The sequence below is a fragment of the Marmota flaviventris genome, chromosome 2 (assembly GCF_047511675.1).
Source record: "Marmota flaviventris isolate mMarFla1 chromosome 2, mMarFla1.hap1, whole genome shotgun sequence".
In the NCBI taxonomy this organism is placed as follows: domain Eukaryota; kingdom Metazoa; phylum Chordata; class Mammalia; order Rodentia; family Sciuridae; genus Marmota; species Marmota flaviventris.
The window spans coordinates 167,977,633-167,995,951 of NC_092499.1; the positions used below are offsets into that span (position 1 = coordinate 167,977,633).

Here is an 18,319-nt window from a genome sequence, read left to right on the forward strand (position 1 = left end):
AAGAAAGTAAAATAGTATTTCTGTGGTTTTATTAATGCCGGGAAACTACTAGCGTGGGGTGAAAAGTATTTTCGATAAGGAAGATTTCGATAAGGCTGCAGAGTAAATGGTAGCTTTCACAATACCGGAGAAACTTTAATTAAGATATACTTCTCCATAATTTTTTGAATGATCCAGAAGAGTAGAAGTTTCGCCCTCGAACCAACAATGGAGACAGGACATGAAAATTAATTAGTGAAGAGCATCCATTTCCCATGTCCTGGGGCTTGCGTAAGAACTGAAGGCGGAAGCGTCCAAGACGGCAACCAGGTATCACTGCGCATGTCCGCTCTCCAGCCAATCCGGGGAAGTTTTGGCGATCGCTTTTTTTTTTTCCCCCTAATTTTCAAAGCAGAGGTCCAGGGAGGCGGGGTCTAGTATTGAGTGACAGAATCAGGCGCTGTGTGATTGGTCAAGTCAGGTAGCACAGAGTGCTAAGAATGACTAACTAGTATCCACTTCATCCAGTAAATATTCGTCAAGTGCGCTTCAAAAGACAACTCTGTACCCTTTTGATGTGTTGTTCCAATTTGATGTGTTTAAGTTTTCAGTTTCAACAATTTGCCGAACTGCGCCCCAGTTCTTTCCGGTAAGTGCCTCCGCTATCATTGGAGCGGAGAAGAGAACGGACCAGTCCTGCGCCAGCCGCAGAACTGCGCATGCGCCGAGGCTCCGCACGGGGCGAAGGTTGCCAGGATCCGGGGCTGCAGCGGAGTGAAGTGCGGTCTCGCGTGCCTGGTGCCGACGGTGGCAGCCTGGGAAAGCAGCTGGTGGGCAGGTGAGAAAGGTGGAACCCCAGGCGGAACATCTCTCTATCTCTCTCCAGCTTAAGAAGAGAGGAGGCTTGTAGGTCTCCCCGCCGCCCCGCGCACACACAAAGGTCGTGGCGTCCTCTCTTCCCTTAGGGGCGGAGCCAAGGAGGAGGCTGCCCCTCCAAGAGGCTGAGGACTTTCATTTAAAATAGCTTAGATTGTAAATACTTGCTGGTGAGATATGGATGGCTAAAAAGTGTTCAGTATGTAGGCAAAATTGGAATAGAGCTTCCCGCACACTCACCTGCACTGTGCAGTAGATGGGTAAGGTGTTCTAGGGAAAGCCCCAATTGCACTTGCGTCCCATCTTCCAACAGGACCTGTGTAATTCCTACACTGGGAAGGGCCAGCCAATTGGGGAGGATGTATATTTTCTCTTAGGCTGTTAAGGATGGAGGCTACTGCCTGGTGTGGAACTGGATGGTAGAACTGTTGACACCATGGTCATACCAACTGTAGGAAAGCAGAAACAGGACTTAGGGCTGTTGACAATATTAAGGAGATCGAAATACATTGAAAATGGAAGAGATCCCTTGAGATCATGTTCATCTTTCTCACAGATGGGACCAACCCCCAATTCTGTTGCTGTTTCAGAAACTTAGTGTGGCAGTTTCATTCATTAACATGGTCAATTTTTCCATTAAGGAATGTATATGTGAGTGTGACACTGATTTAGAAGATACAGCAGTGACCAGCAGGCAGGTCCTGGAGCTTGATGGGGGGAGAAAGGGTAAACATGTACACCCATAAATGAACAAGTTATTTCTAGAATCTACGTTATTTTTTCTGAGAAGCAGACTTTGAGATTTGTGGGCAGAGTATTTATTTGAGAGGACTTTTTTGGATCATCACCAATGAAGAAAGGAAGCAGAATTAGGCAGATAGAAATAAGTCTAGTAGCAAGACAGGTGCAGTGGTGCAAGCCTGTATTGCCTGCTACTTCAGAGGCTGAGGCAGGAGGATTTTCAAGTTTAGTGCCATTCCTGGCAACTTAGCCAGACCCTGTCTCAAAAAAAAAAAGATTGAGGTTGTAGCTCTGTGGTAAAACAACCCCCAGGGTCCAATTCCCAATACCAAAAAGCAAAGCAAAAACAAAAGAAAAAGAAGGATTTTTTTTTCTTTTGAGATGAATTCAAAGAATATAGAGAAAATAAGTATGGTTTTGAAAATGAATCAACTCAAGCAGAGATTTTATACAGTAGTATTTTGTGAGTTCTTTTTTCCTTCTCAAGCTTGTATTCTTCCAAAAGTCAAGAATCATGCCTTATTGATCTTGGTGTTTTCCCCTGAGCCTATCATGGTATTCCTAGCATGTAATAGACAAGAAGAGTAAGTGAACATGTGAATAAAATTCATGTCACACATCCTTCAAAGTTGGTAAGCCCTAAATGATGTGGGCATAGAGACATGATTGTATTTGGATCAATCTTTACAATATTTCCTAATTTTATAAATTATAATCAAATATTAGAATATTAATGGCATTGATTGAACAGGAGTCTCTAGACTCCTGTTTATATATGATGTATATTAGAGCTAATATACTTCACTAGTAATAGCTTTCATGTATTGGGCACTTCCCACATACTGGGCACTTTACTAAGCTATGAATATTACATATATGGATATATAATATATATAATTTTCATAATGTAGCTCCATATTGCAGATTACAAAATTGAGATAGGAAAGAGTTTGCCAAAGTTGATAACTTATTTGTGATGGAGGTTAGAATTGATTCTTATCATTACTCAAAGCCTTTGCTCTTAAATAACTAGTGTTTCTGAAAATGAAGGTCAAGTCTCTTTCACACTCGGACTCTCACATTTAATCATTTGGCAACCATAATTTTATTAGCTATTATTGCAGAAACAAACACGAAATGATTCCCATCTTTGTACTTTGCTCTTTTAGTGTTCCTATTTCTTTCACAGTTAGTTTACCTAGCTCTCACAAACTAGATTGTTAAATGTCCTAATTCATCCTAGATTCTTGATTACAGAATCACACCGTTCTTCACAATAGAAATATCCCTAAAAACCACAGAACCTCTTTCTTGAGAGTCTAGGTATTTTTACTCCTTTCTGATTTCCCAGAGAAGCAGGGCATTCATTCATGTCCTCTTCTGATCTTGTTACATTCCAGATTAATGCTAGAATTTTTTTTTCAAATAATCAAAATAATAATAATAATAATAGCTAGCCAGCACTGAGCCCAGACTAAGTGCCAGGTATTGTGCCAACTGCACAACCACCTTGTGATATGGAAGTCACTATTATGCTCCTTTTTTGAATGATAGTACTGAGGCATAGTGAGATTAAGTGATTCATCCAAGGCTAGGTGGCCAAAGGTAAAGTGGTAAGGTAGAAATTCAGAGTCCAAGTGGTATGACTCTGAATCACCACATGGCAATGCATTCCTACTAAAAGGATTTATTGTACATTACATTCTGAAAACTGGCAGGCAGAAACTAAATCCTGATGGGCTTTTTATGCTGTATTAGGAAATTTAGATTTTACCCTCCAGTCAAAAATGTCCCTAAAGTCTTCTGAGCAAGGCAGAAACACAATTGCATTTGGTTTGGTTTTTGTTTTGTTTTGCAAAATGTGTTAAAAGTAAAAAATGCATTAGTGGGAGTTGACTGGAACAGTGGTTTAAACTTTAGCTTCAAGATTATCTAGAAAATGTATTAAAGCACAGATTACTTGGCACCGCCTTAGCGTTTATGATTCAGTGGGCCAGAGGCAACCTGAGAATTTGCATTTCTAGTAAGTTCCCTGGTGATGGCTAATGCTACTGTTGAAGAGACCATGTTGGGAATTAGTGGACTAAGCAAGAAGGTCATTTGAGACGCCAGTAAGGGTCTGACTGTGGCCATGGGGAAAGATCATGTCAGATGGCAGGATGTGGAAACCAACTTGCAGAGTGAGGAAAAGGGCAGGATCCACTATATGGAGGTTTCTGGATCAAATGGCTTAATATATAATGCCTTTTTAAAAAAAATATAGGAAATTTAAGTAGAACAGCACTTTGGGAAGGAAAGGATTTAAACAATGGTTTTAAACCATTTTGGGGAACAAGTGAAAAGTGAACAGTATCAGTTGGATAGGACTTATGGACAGGTCTAAGCCAGAGACAGGTCTAAGCCAGAGGTGAAGGTGCAGGGGCCCTAAGTGGTTGCTTTATAATACAAATACAGAGTGTGAAGAAACTACCTAGAATCAACCAAAGACTGATCTTTAATGAGGATGAATAGGTAGGTGGAAATCAAGGAGTCATTAAAGAAAACGGAGAAGGGACAGAGTCCAAAGTCCTTAACAAGTTTTAAAAACACATAAAATGCTTCAGAGAGATCAAGTAAAGAGATGGGTTGGTGGTGATTGTTATGGTTTGGATCTTAAATGTCCCCCAAAGCCAACAGCTTGGTTGTCAGTCATCCTGTATTGCTATTTGGAGGCAGTGGAATCTTTAGGACTTGGGGCCAAGTGGAAGGAAGTTAGGTCGGTGGAGGTGTGCCCCTGAGGGGATATTAGGACTCCATCCCATTTCTCCCTCTCTTTTCCCACCAACTGTGAGGTGAGCAATTGGAAGCTCCCCACCATGGTGTACTGTGCTGCTGCAGACCCAAAGCAATGGGGCCAGGCTATCGTGGACTGAAATCATTAGCCAAAATAAGTCTGTCTGTTTTTCAGTTGTTTTTCTCAACTGTTTTATCACAGTGATGGAAAGTGACTAAGGCAGTGATCTTTATGGTCAGAGTAATTTCCATGGAGAATGGAACAAAAGCAGATTAGTTGGGTTTGAAGATGGAATGAGAAGATACCCTAGAAAAAGGTGCATTATTTGAAAAGAATGCAATTATGTGGTATCTGGAAAGTAGAGTGGTAAAGGGCAGTTGCTTTAGGGAGCTTCCATTTGGTTCTCTTCAATGAAGAAAATTGGCTGTGGTTATGCAAAGGAAGAAGAATGGGAGGTTGGAGATAGAAGAGAGGAAATTATGGCATTAGAACCCTGAAGACATGGTAGAAAGTGGGACTGGAACATAAGTGACAGGAGTACTAGTTCCTCCTTTTAGACAATGGAAAAGGAGGTTGAGGTCTGAGACAGACAGGTTTTTGCAAGTGGGGCAGAATGTTAAGGGTGTTAATTCCCCATAGCCACAATGTCCTCTGGTCAATAGGTTACCACAGAAAGAGAAACAAAGGTAGAAAGAAAAATGAAAATCTCAGCAATGGTAAGAAATAGAAATTAGTCCTTTGGGAATTCAGAGAAGACCAGGGACCTATGAATCACTGCTGGAACACTAAGGTCCAAATCAACTGGACTTTAAACTGGAGCAGTCTGGCTACTTGCATGATATACATCCCCTTCTCTCCCACCAACCCCAGGATCAAGTGACAGCCATAATGTAAAATCAGCAAAAGGGGATGGACGAATTCTGAGACAACTCTGATAAGTCACACAGCCTGCCGGTAGGCTGACTCTCATGTCTTGTTAGTCACCAGTCAGTGATTCACTTCATATTTTGAACTTCCTACAATTAGTGAACCTCCCATGTAAGATTTATGATACTTTTAGTATATCATTTTTAATTATAAATACATTGAATTTACAAAGCAAGAGGGAATAGTAAAAACCTTAAAGTATTTACATGTATTCATTTTAACCTTCACTGTACAGATGATTTTTGATATATCTGTACAGATCCATTTTTGATGTATCTGTACTCAGCAGCCTGGCTGCTGGATGTAGGTCAGTCTGACCTTGAATGGTGGGGTAATGTCAGTGGTAGGATTTTGTAGGATTCATTCTTCCTGAATTAAAGAATATCTCTAGTCTTTGTTTTTTAACAAAACTGGAAAAGTCTAGCAAAACTGATGTTATTTTCTATTTTCGGTGACAGAAAAAGAAAATACTGTTTTTTGCCATACTGGTTAATTGATTAGGTATGAAAATAACATTAATTTAAAAAAAAAATTTAATGGATGTATAAAAACATAAAAAATTGTACATAAGAATGAGATACCGTGATAATAATAAGAATCATGTAATGTGTCAATACATGTACAAATTCAGTTAAACAGATCCATCTTCCCAAACATTCGTCATTTCTTTATGGTAAAAATTCTCAAAATCTTTTCTTCTAGCTTTTTTTGCTGTCCTTTCTAATGTGTACACAAAAGTGCCAAAATCTGAACTTCTGTATTAAAAATTGAGGATTAAAAAAACTTTTTAACACCAATGATTGGAATTTAGAATGAGAAATTCACAAATACCTGAGGCCAACATTGTAATCATAAAAGAAAAGGCTTTGTGTAGTCCCAGTAAATTTCATGAAATATAATCACATAAGATGGGTTGATTAATTGTCTGACTTTCTAATGACTTCATGATTAAATTATATTGTATTCAAGCTAATAGAACTGTTTTTCAAGTATTTTAAGCAGAGTAGCAATGAAGATTTTTTTTTTTAATTTACTTTACACTGTGTCCAAAACACCAGCAGATGGCGCCCAGCAAGCCCCATAGGCAAAATGAGAATCTGATAAAATATTCCCTGTAGCTAGGTTTTTGTAGATCTAATTTTGTAATGAGAAATAATAAAACTTGATGGATTTGACACTGTGCTACATAGAAAGAGTAATCTGACAACCTAGAGCCAGCTGTTTGAGATTTTCAAGGAAACATAACTGCTTATTGCCCTTTACCTTACTATCTAGTTTTGTCACCTGGAAAACTTGATTTAGCTTGGAATGTAACAGATTCCAGAAAACTCATCAGAGACCCTAATGATAGAAACTGAAGAAGCAGTAATCTCTTTAATGCAAACTAGGGAAAGGAAAAGTTGTCATCTTAGAAATGAATTAAAGGAAGAATATGATCTGGGGTTTAGCTTAATGATAGAACACTTACCTAGCATTTGTTAGCCCCACCCCGGCTCAATACCCATCACCACACACCAAAAACAAAAAGAGAATATGGTCGAAAGCATAAGTCTCAATATTTTCTTTTCTTGACTTTTAAGTTTGTAAGTACTCAAAAAGATTGCAGCATCTGTAATGAGTTGGAGGTATAGCAGGCTTCCTCCCCTTAGGTTCATTAACATCTTCCTGTCCATTCTGTGTTGAGAACTAAGCTAAAGAAAATGAGCTAAACAGCCCAGCTAATCTTAACTCTAATTTTGAACAGGTGACATGAGACCACTGTTAAGAACACTGACATACTTGGCATGAGAATCAGAATATGCCAGGCTGACATGCTAGGCTAATTGACCTCAGTGACCTCACAAGTGTCCACCACATACTCTGATGTTCTTGTCCTCATCATGCCCTGGAAATTCTGAGACTGTACTGTCAGGCTGAGATGCAAATTTTTTTTGTTGTTTTATTTGTTCATTTGTTTTTGGTTCTGAGGATTGAACTCAGGGGTGCTCAACCACTGAACCACATCCCCCACCCTTTTTAATATTTTATTTAGAGACAGGTTCTCACTAAGTTGCTTAGGGCCTCATTAAGTAGCTGAAGCAGGCTTTGAAACTTGTGATCCTCCTGCTTCAGCTTCCTGCTTGAATTACAGGTGTGCACCACCCCACTGTGCCTGACAGGATGCTAATGTTTGACTTTTGAGAACTATTTAATAGAATATCAGTTGAGCCTTTTAAGATCCCAGAACCATAATTGAGTGCCACAACTAATTGACAGTAATCCTAGAGTCAATCATTTAGTGAGTCCTCATTTATAAAATGGTCTTCTGGTTTCACAAAGTTGCTATGAAAACAAAACAAAATGAATATGAAACTTTTTGAATAATGCATGATGTGTATTTTTGAGAGAAAGGTATTAAAAAGCATAATCTGAATGAAAATTGTCTCTAAACTTTTGTCTAAACCTAACAAAAGGCATTTCAATGACTAAAATAATGTCTGCCCTTTGTTGCTTGACTTAAGATTTATCCATCTCACTTCATTCTCTTGAAATGACTTATTTTAGGGAGTAGCCTTTTTATTGCTCTTTAAACAGATCATTCATTGTAAGCAGATTCTTAAATTGTTTTAAACTCAGGAATCTCTGAGCTAGCTTATATCCATGTAAGCTAGTTCCACACCACTTGGAATGACTTGCCAAGTGTTTTGAGGGAAGGACTCTCAAGGTAAAATGTATGTATTTTAAGTTTGTTTCCCAAATTGGATCTCCCAGTCTCCTTGCTGCTCAGCACTATGAACCTTGGTAAAAGTCAAGATTTTTTAAAACCTTTTTGTCAAGTCCATTTTAAAAACAAGTTAGGGCTGAGATGTAGCTCAGTGGCAAAGTGTCTGCCTTGCATTCTCAAAGCCCTGGGTTCAACCCCCGTTTCCAGAAAAGACAAAAAAAAAAAAAAAAAAAAAACCTTTTGGGCTGGCAGTGTAGCTCAGTGATAGAGTGCCTACCTTGTACATGTGAGGCACTGGGTTCAATCCTCAGTACCACGTAAAAATAAATAAATGATATTGTGTCCATCTATAACTAATTTTTTTAAAAAGCTAAAAAATCTGTTAACTCTGAATTATCCTGAAAAATTTATCCTGAAAAGCAGCATGTAGTGAATATCAATATTTACAAGAATATTTGTCAACAGGAATTGGTCAAATTAGGCTATCTCCATAGAAGCAAATGCTGTACAGCAATAAAAAATGATAATGAAGTTGAGAAGAAAAGATTACAAAACAATATATATGTTATAATTCCTTTTTTTAAAAGTTGTTGGTGGACATTTATTTTATTCATTTCTTTATATGAGGTGCTGAGGATTGAACCCAGTGCCTCACACATGCTAGGCAAATGCTCTACCAGTGAACCACGATTCCCTTTTTTAAACCAAAAAGATTTTAGATTTCTTTTTCTTATTTCCTTATTCCTTTTCTGTACTTACTAATTTTAAAAAGTAAGCCTATAATATTAGAAAAGGGCAGTAATGCCAATTTTCATTTTGAAAAAACCCAAAGAAAATTTGAGAAGAAATAGTGTTAAAATTGCATCCCCAAAATGTGTTTGATTGTAAAAGCTCCACAAGAGGTTATGGACAAAATGAATCACACATTTCCTCACTCCCATATCCAATATGAAATTTTAGAACTATTTTGCCTTTTTCTTAAAACTAGCTGTGAGCCTTACTCAGGCAATAGAAGACATGTAATATGCTGGGAAGCTGTTCAGGGAAGTAAAGTAGGTTAAAGTTACATGTCAGTGCCATTTTAAAAGAGTGCATGTTCCACCTTGCTGGGCAGGGATGAACTAGTGTGTATTCAGTGTGACCATACTCTCTATGCGGATTAAATGCAAAGACTCTAAAAGGACTTTGTAAAATAAAAAGCTCTATTCCGATCCTAATCATTTTTTAAACCTCTCAAAGGACAACAGGATAATCTGTCAGAAAATAGTTTCCTGCTCTCTCACCTCCATTAACCAAATCAATATGTGAGATCAAGGAAATGAGAACACGTAGGTGTTCAGTAAACATTAAAGCAGTTAATCTTAAATCAGTCATTAGTAACCCGGAAGTGCGATGTGGGCCTCAGTGATGTTTGACAAATAGTTTTCAGCCACAATAGGTAGTAATTCCTAGATTTAACTAAATCTAAATCTCATAAAGGATACATAGCTCCTCAAGTTGTCCAGATGGAAAGAAAAATAAGTCTATTAAACACAGTGTACATAAACATATATTACTTCTTTTGTCTTTAACTCACAAATATCCAGAATATGGGGGCTAACTTGATCCTAGTCTGATATCCCGCTCTCACTCTTATCAAGGATGGGTCACAATACATCACATCATACTATGATCTCTATATAGAGAACAGCAAACATTTAGAAATATTGCTGTTATAAATAGGAATTTAATTCATTCTGAAATTTAGAGTTTATTAGTCCCTATTTTATAATTATATCCTTTGACCAAACTTTTTTTTTTTTTTTGTAAGCTGCTTTTCTAAAAGCTTATGATTTTCAGAGAAAAAAACTAACAGATGTTGGAATAATGTTCATGTTGGAATAATGATCATGGAGAAGTAAATGGTGAATAGCAGAGATGTCATCAGTTAAAAGTAATGTGGCTTTATGACCTCATTTTGAAAATGACAGGGGTGCTAAAGACATCTTGAGTACTGAGAAGACTGGATTTGAATGAAGTGTCTCTGTTACCTTTCCATCACTGTGACAAAATACCTGAGATTAATCAATTTATAAGGAGGAAAGGATTATTGTAGCTCTCAGTTTTGGAGGTTCAGACTGGTTGGTTCATTGCTCGTGTGTCTGTGGCAAGGCAGTACATCATTGTGGAAGAATATAGTGGAGGAAGCTGCTTATCTCCTGGTGACCAGGAAGCAGAGCAGGAAAGAGGCAGGTGTCCCAGTGGCCCCTTCAAGGACCCTACCTAGTGAAAAACTAACTTCCTTCCACTAGGCCCCACCTCTTAAACATTCTAGCACCCTCCATTAGCATGATAGGCCTGCAGCCAAACCTTTAGCATTTGGGCATTTGGGAAACGCCTATCCAAACAATGGCATTCTCTTCTAGACCTTTAGTTCAATGTATGTTGTGGACCAGAATGTCACATGTCAGTCAACACAAGCCATTTGACTTTAGTGCAGCCCTTGTCCTTCCTTTAGGAAATAAACCTTATTAGAATTCCTCCCTCATTACTCCAAGTTACCTAATTCCCTCTCCCAGTTATTGTATTACTATCAAATCTCAAACACTCTATAAAGATGTTTGCACAGTGGGCTTCACAATCAAATTCATCATAAGACAGGTATTTATGATTGATTTCCTCCAAAAATGAAACATAATTTTAGCAATAAAAGATATAGTCTCAATCTGGGGACAGTGGCACACATCTGCAATCCTGGCTACTAGGGAGACTAAGACAGGAGGACCACAAGTTTGAGCAGGTTGCAAGACCCTGCCTCAAAATACTTTAAAAAGGTCCAGGGATGTAGCTTAGTGGTAGAGCAACCTTGAGTTTAATCCTTGGTAATCCCCCCACTTCATACACACACACACACACACACACACACACACACACACACAAAAGGTATTGTCCCTAAAGGTTGCAAAGTTTTCAGGATACCAGAGCACTTTAGAAACGGAAAGGCCATATAAAATACTTTCAATTTCAAAGTAGGTCATGTTTTTTTCATCTAGTGCTTTAAGTTTAGCAGCAGAATCCTTACAATATGTGAATTTAGACCTTGGGGAGAAATGTTTTCTGTTGCTGGGAATAATATGTTTGTTTATAAGCATAATGCTTGCAGCCTTCTATTTATTTTTAATACACAGAACACAGTTCAGGCTTTTTAGCTCAGTACTACTGTATTTTAATACTGATTTAAGTATTATTAAATAAATAGAAATTCTGTTTAGACATTTTTCTAGTGACATTTATACAAAATGTATAGTAATTGAGATTTCATTATACTAAATAACTCATAGGTGCAATTGAAGCAAATTTTTGGCATGACCCACAGGATGGAGCAGGCTGTATCCTTCTGGGCTTAAAAAGAAATTTGAAGAATGAGACCATTTGTATCATCACAATCTATAAGGTAGTCACTAATGAGTGCCCCTTAAATATAAAAGTGTAAGGAAGCTTTAAAGGTTATCTGGACTTGAGTTCACAAAAATGAACAGATCTCAGAACAGAGCTTTCCTGGACCATGCTTTCCAAATCAAAGATAAGAAAAAAATCTATTTTAAATACCAACTGGCTTTTTATAACAAGACAATTTTCTAGTCCCAATATCTTCTGCAAACTGGTTTGATAGTAACTAGTAGTTCATGGCAAACATTCTAAAATGCAGTGGTTGAATACCTAAGTGTGGACATAACATTCATTCATTCTGATTCAGAGGTCCCAAAGCAGGGTTTTTTGCTGCAATTGGAATCTGTCATTCTAATCTCATTGAAACATCCCTTAAATCATTTTGCAATGGGGAACCTAAACTGTTACTGCATTTTTGTTTTGTTTGTTTGTTTTTTAATGTATTTTTTAGGTGTGAATGGACACAACATAATGCCTTTATTTTTATGTGGTGCTGAGGATCGAACCCGGGTCCCAGCTGTGCTAGGCGAGTGCTATACCACTGAGCCACAATCCCAGCCCCTGTTACTGCATGTTTAAAGATTAAGAATTTGATTATTCTGTTCAAATTGTGACTGAACATAATTATGAAAAACAAAAACAAGAGTCAAGAGAGAGCTGAGTGTTATACCACTTGCCCTGCAGCACAATGTTGGGTTTGATCCCCAGTGGATCAAAAATTAATTAAATTAAAAGGTGTATATATCTTTCTTGGCTGATAATGTCATTGACTAAAAGTTAAGAATTGCTTTGTATGTCTCCCCAGGCTGAGTTCCTGATATCCCTTTGTGTCTACAATATATCTCTTTTACATATTATAACTAAAATTGTTTAAGTCATCTCTTATTGGTGTGCTGTGTAGTGCTTGTAGTGGTTTGTAGATTCGATTTGAGGGAGTCTGTTTTGTAATCTTTTCCTAGGTACACTGATGCCAAAGGACTATGACCTTTCAGAACTTCTTGAGAGACTACAAAGTTCTGATTGTTATGGTACCTTTAATTGGGCTTATACATTTGGGGTGGCACAAAATCAAAAGCAGCCCTGTCTTCCAAGTACCTAATAAGGACAACATTCCTGAGCCCGATAATCTAGCACTCACAAGTCCACCGAAGAGCCAAATCCAAGGGAAATAGTAGGCTTGCAGCTTGCAGGTAAGTTTCCTTTAATCTGGTCAACCATACCGTATGTTCCAATATGGGAAACTTGATTTTATAGAGCACTGGCAAGAAAAAAGCCAAATTCACAAGTGAGCTGTTGCTTTTATCATGACCCACATTCTTCTTTTTTCCAAGACAGATAAAATGAGTTGTTTCATTCCTTAGCATCTATTATTTTAGCTTTAAAATAATTTGTTCCTTTTGAGTTACTAAAATTAAAAGAATGTAGTTAATTAATTCAGAGCTATGGTCCCTCATTCATAATTCCAAAATCCAAGTAGTTCTAAAAACCAAAATGTCTGTCCTAACTTGTTTGACCATAAAACTTGATTTTAATTGACATCAGGTAATTTATAGTGTTTATCTCATTTAAAATGAAATTTTTAATTTCACTGCAGAAATGTTATGTTTGATTATGAGTGTCGTATTACATCATAGTCATTGACTATGGACATGTACTGACTTTTTGATTATAGATGTTTATACAACATTATATTCGTAAAATCCAAGAAATTCTGAACTGTGAAACTCACCTGGCCTTAAGGGTTCCAGGTAAAGAAATGTGACCCTATAATTGTAAAATATTTTCCATTTTAATACACTTTTTGGATTTTGAGGTAGGGATCATTCTTTAAATTTTGGCATAAGGTAGGTCATTTTAAGGTTTTGCTCCTTAATACAAGCAGAACCTTGATCCAGTTTTCTTAATTTATAAGAGGTGAGAAATTTTGACTTGTGATAAGACTATGATATAATTACTTGTTGCAACATTATATTAAATCAAGATTTTATTTTTAAATATTCATAAGGAAAAATGGGAAAGTGTGGTTTAAAATATTAGATACTTATTTAATATAAAAAGTGAACTTAAAAGAATAACCCTCAGATATTCCTTGTAAAATTTTCTTTTTGTAGGAGGAATTTTAAAGGGTATGAGCAGAGAGTTACAGCATTTATTAGATGCTTCATTTTTATGTATAAGGTCATGAGAACATGATAGTGTATGTATGTTGTAGTTGATGTTTTTCCCTGTAACTCACATCATAAGAGCATAAGGGCCAAAGTCAAACATTGTGAGGGGGATTTCCTTGTGCAAAAAGAAATATGAGGAATATGAGTTAAGGTATTCTTGGAGGAAAAATAAAGTTGAAAAAAGAAAGTATCTCCTTTAAAAGATTAGGCAAATACAGTAAAAGCTTTAAATGTCAATGCAGCAATAGTTAGGATAGTCTTAGAAGTGAATACCACTGGTCAGGCAAATGGAAGCAGATATTTAAACAGGCTTTGGGTAAGCAAAAGTTAAAACCAGATTTTAGAGTGGATTAAACACTTGATTCCAAATAGTTTTTGAAGTACATCAAAAGAATATACTATATTTTTCCCTTTTTATTTTTACTTTTATTATAGAAAATTATAAACAGACCTAAAAATAAAAGATAGAATACTGAACCCTCAAGTGGCCATCACCCATCTCTGACACTTTCCTGCACTTTGCCAATCTTTTATTCATCCTTTCAGTTTTTTTAATTGCTAAAATATTTTATAGCAACTCCCAAGCACCACTGTGTAGCTCTTCAGTATACATCCTTTAACAGTAATAGCAAACACATGTATAAACATACAACCACATTTGCATTATCACACTGAGAAAATTGTCAATAATTCCTTACTTTAACTTGATACCCAGAGCCATGTTTATATTTATGTATTTGTCTTTAAAAATATATTGGAATTCATATCCAAACAAGATCCACATATACTGCATTTGATAAATAATATCTCTTTCAAAACTATTAAATATCCCCTGCTGGTCTACTTTTTAAAAAACTTTCTGAATTTGGTCAGTTGCACTTTTTTTGTTTGTTTGTTTGTTTTGTCATTTAACGAATTCCTCTCTCCCCTGATTTTCTGTAATCTGGAAGTTAAATGAAAAGGTTTACTTGAAATTGGCCTAATTTTTTAAAAATAAGAAGACTCCATGGATAGGATATATCTCCTAGGTATTCATGTTGTTTCACATATAACATCTGGTCCAATTTTGGTGTTGCTAACATTAATAAGTAAGTTATCAGTCTAATCTCTCCATTATAAAGTTCTTCATTAGCCCCTTACTTAATAAATTATTAACATCTCTTGGTGATCACTGCACTAATCTTGGAATTGGTATACTTTTCTGTAAAAGGACCAAATAGTTTGCCTTGCAAACCATATAATCTCTGTTCCAACCACTCAACTTTCTGTTGTAGCATATAAAAGAATTTATATACAATGTGTGATAAGCCTGATTGCATTCTAATAGAACTTTATTTACAAAAACAGGCAACAGGCTGCCTGTGATTCCTGGACTTAATTAACCAGCCAGTGTGATGACATAATCCATTATTTCATTGGGGGTACCAAATTCTTTATCATTCCTTCTATAATTTATTAGGTAAAACAACTTCCTCTCAACTATTTGGTTACCACAAAATACATTTATACAGAAAAGACAAAAATAAATGCTCTATTTCTCTTTATTGAGTTTTAAAATAATGAGTTAGTGCTCTAGTAGCTTAGGGATTTTGTTTTGGATGTCAGTATGAATTTGTGAGTTTACATATATTTCACTTATCTCATTCCATTACAGCCACCATTTTGTTTAGTGCTCAAATTGTCCCATCTTGGATTCTGTCCAAGTTGACTCCTACAACTTATTTTTTCCCTGTGACCTTTTGATATAACCCAGGGAGTCTTTGATAACATCCTTAGTTTTTGACAGAAAACTTGTAGTAGCTCAATTTGTGTATTTCTTGCTTCAGACCTAAAATCAGCCATTTTTCTAAAGAACCCTAAATCCTTTTAGGAGAAACTTTTTACCTGTTTTTATTTCTTTAAATCATATTGGGTATATTATATATGGTATATTATCTCTTAATTTGGAAAGCAGTCATGTAAGTTTTACTGTTATTTTAGCTAAGTATCCATTGTTGAAAAACAATTTAAAAAATCATCTGCCAGCCCTGTGCATTTAGGAACAATCAAAACCATGCCTCTGATGGTAATTTAGAATTATGGGTCACATAAGAGATTCTTAGCCAGGCGTGATGGTACATACCTGTAATCCCAGCTGTTCATATGGTTGAGACGGGAGGATCTCAAGTTCGAGGCCAGCCTCAGCAATTTAGTAAGACCCTGTCTCAAAAAAGGCTGGGGATGTAGCTCAGTGATAAATGACCATGGTTTCAGTCCCCAGTGTCACCCAAAAAAAAGTTTTAATAGGACTGAACTGACACCTCCAAACATATTCTCCAAACCAGCCCCAATATTGTTTCATTTCTTTTTCTTAATTTGTTGAGATCTAAACGAGTGACCATGAATAAGTAAGTTTTTACCTCTTCAAAATGATTTGGGTGTCACCAACACTTTCAGTGATTTCTTCCCTTTTCAGTTTGTACAGATACTAGCCGCCATAAGACGTGATTACTGGTCCCCTTACCTTAGGACTGTTAAAAGTTGCCAATGTGGCATTCTACTTTGAAAAGTAATGTGTTGTTATACATTGAAAAACTTTTCTAACTAGAAAAATTATTTTATTAGTCAAAGTTTGTATTATTGTTTATATATGTATAAATTTTAAAACGTGCAAATTACCATATATACCTAAGGTTTCATTAAGTGTGTTTCTCAGATTTTTCTGAATCTGAAATTATACTTCAATATCTTGACTGTTCCTGGCATAAAATACAAAATTTTTGTTTTTGTTTTTTTCCTTCCTCATGCTATTTTTTTTAAAGTTCCTTTAGGTTAGGAATAAAGCTGGCGATAGTTGCCTTCTTTATTTGAGCCCCGTTGCCATGGTTACAGCCCTTTAACTAAATTGAGAGCAGTAACCAAAATAGCAGTTTGCATAACATTCCCTCTTCTCCTCACCTCTTTGCATGTCCTCAGATCACCATTTTGGTCTATATCACCATACTGTGCCATAATCTACCTTAAGAAATACTTTGGGATGAGTAGTTAGTTTTATTAATGGTGAATACTCTTCACAAAGCTGCATATTTTGTATATTTCGGAAAGTAACTAATTATAGTCTAAACCTTCAAAACACCAGTCCTCGAAAGGTTAAGGCTTGTGATCTGAGATTTTTGTTCTTTTCACACATTGTGATTAAGGTGTCAGGATTTTATCTCTCAAGTACACTATTTATCACCTTCTTAGGTCATCTATTACTGTATTTCTTCTTGTCCACTTGGTATATGATAACACTTTGTGGTATGTAGACTTTTTGAGATAAAAGTTGTAAATCAGATCCTACTTTTCTCTTTGTTACTTTGCCTGTTCCTTAGTTTTTGTATTTATTGTCATTAGCCAGCATTTTGGTAATAATTAGTTGGTTAGAACATCAAAAACTGAAAATCAGTGATTGGTAGAGTGTATCTATAAAAAAAAATCAGCTCTGGAGGCTGGGGTTGTGGCTCAGTAGAGCACTCGCATAGCACGTGCGAGGCCCTGGGTTCGATCCTCAGCACCACATAAAAATAAATAAAATAATGGTATTGTGTCCAACTACAACTAAAGATACAGATATTTTTTAAAAATCAGCTCTGATTTTAGCCAATATTTAAGATATGATATATACATTGATATAGTATGTTGTACAGATTGGTTCAGCTAAATGTACATTATGTATTAGTACAACACTTACCTTGTTTTCATAATTATTTACAAGCACAATTTGATGTAAATTCATTTTTTTCAGACCCCAAAGCAGAGAAAAGTTATAAAAACATAATGTTAAATCTTCCTGTAAAAGATAAAAAAATATTTGACACTAAGACTCACAAACCAGATTCCTGATTTTATAATAGTACATGTCTCTCTAGAAGTGTGTCCTATTCAAATTATTATACTCTAGCCTTCCTAGCTGTATTGTTCCCAAGTCAATGAAATGTAAGTACTTTTTTCTTAATTTATTTTTTAGTTGGACACAATATCTTTATTATTTTTATGTGGTGCTGCGGATCAAACCTAGGGCCTTGCACATGCTAGGCAAGCGCTCTACCACTGAGCCACAACCCCAGCCCAAAGTACTTTTTCTTATGGGAGAGATTCATTGAACAATAAAGAAATATTAAGTCTTAGTTGGTTTACTCTCTCATATTCTGGAGGCTTGTGACAGTTTGAGTTCCTTTTATATATATATATATATATATATATATACATTTTATAGACTGCAATTTAATAATTTATTTTAATGCTCTGCTCCATATATATATAAATGGAGCAGAGCATTAAAATAAATTATTAAATTGCAGTCTATAAAATGTAGAATTATTTCTCTAAAATGTTGTATTTTTATTTCTTACAGAAAGAAGCAGCTTTGAATCAAAGCTTGATATTAAAAGAAGAAATGAAAAGCACCAGTTGGATTAGAAAGAACTGGCTTCTTGTAGCTGGGGTGTCTTTCATAGGTGTCCACCTTGGAACATACTTTATACAAAGGGCTGCAAAACAGTCCATAAAATCTCAGTCTGTAGGCAAACAAAAGAGTATTGAAGAATGAATTGAAATAAATGTTTGCAATTAATGATATGTCACTAAATCATATTCTGATAATCTTCAGAAACAAAACTATTTAATAGCCATATTGCTGCATATTCAGACCTTCATTTTTAAAGAATATATTTTTAATGTTAATACACATGACAATGCAGT

At 36.0% G+C, this 18,319-nt stretch overlaps 2 protein-coding genes across 2 annotated transcripts; both read left to right on the plus strand.

Moving 5' to 3' along the window:
- Positions 1-494: 494 nt before the first annotated feature.
- LOC139704754 (uncharacterized) lies at positions 495-12,619 on the plus strand. Its single transcript, XM_071608729.1, has 2 exons — positions 495-817; positions 12,389-12,619. Exon 2 carries the CDS (start codon positions 12,410-12,412, stop codon positions 12,599-12,601), a length of 192 nt encoding a protein of 63 aa, XP_071464830.1. The 5' UTR covers positions 495-817; positions 12,389-12,409; the 3' UTR covers positions 12,602-12,619.
- A 5,395-nt stretch (positions 12,620-18,014) lies between these two features.
- On the plus strand, positions 18,015-18,191 carry LOC139704755 (uncharacterized). The gene has a single exon (XM_071608730.1). The coding sequence runs from the start codon at positions 18,015-18,017 to the stop codon at positions 18,165-18,167; it is 153 nt and encodes a 50-aa protein (XP_071464831.1). The 3' UTR covers positions 18,168-18,191.
- The last annotated feature ends 128 nt before the right edge of the window (positions 18,192-18,319 follow it).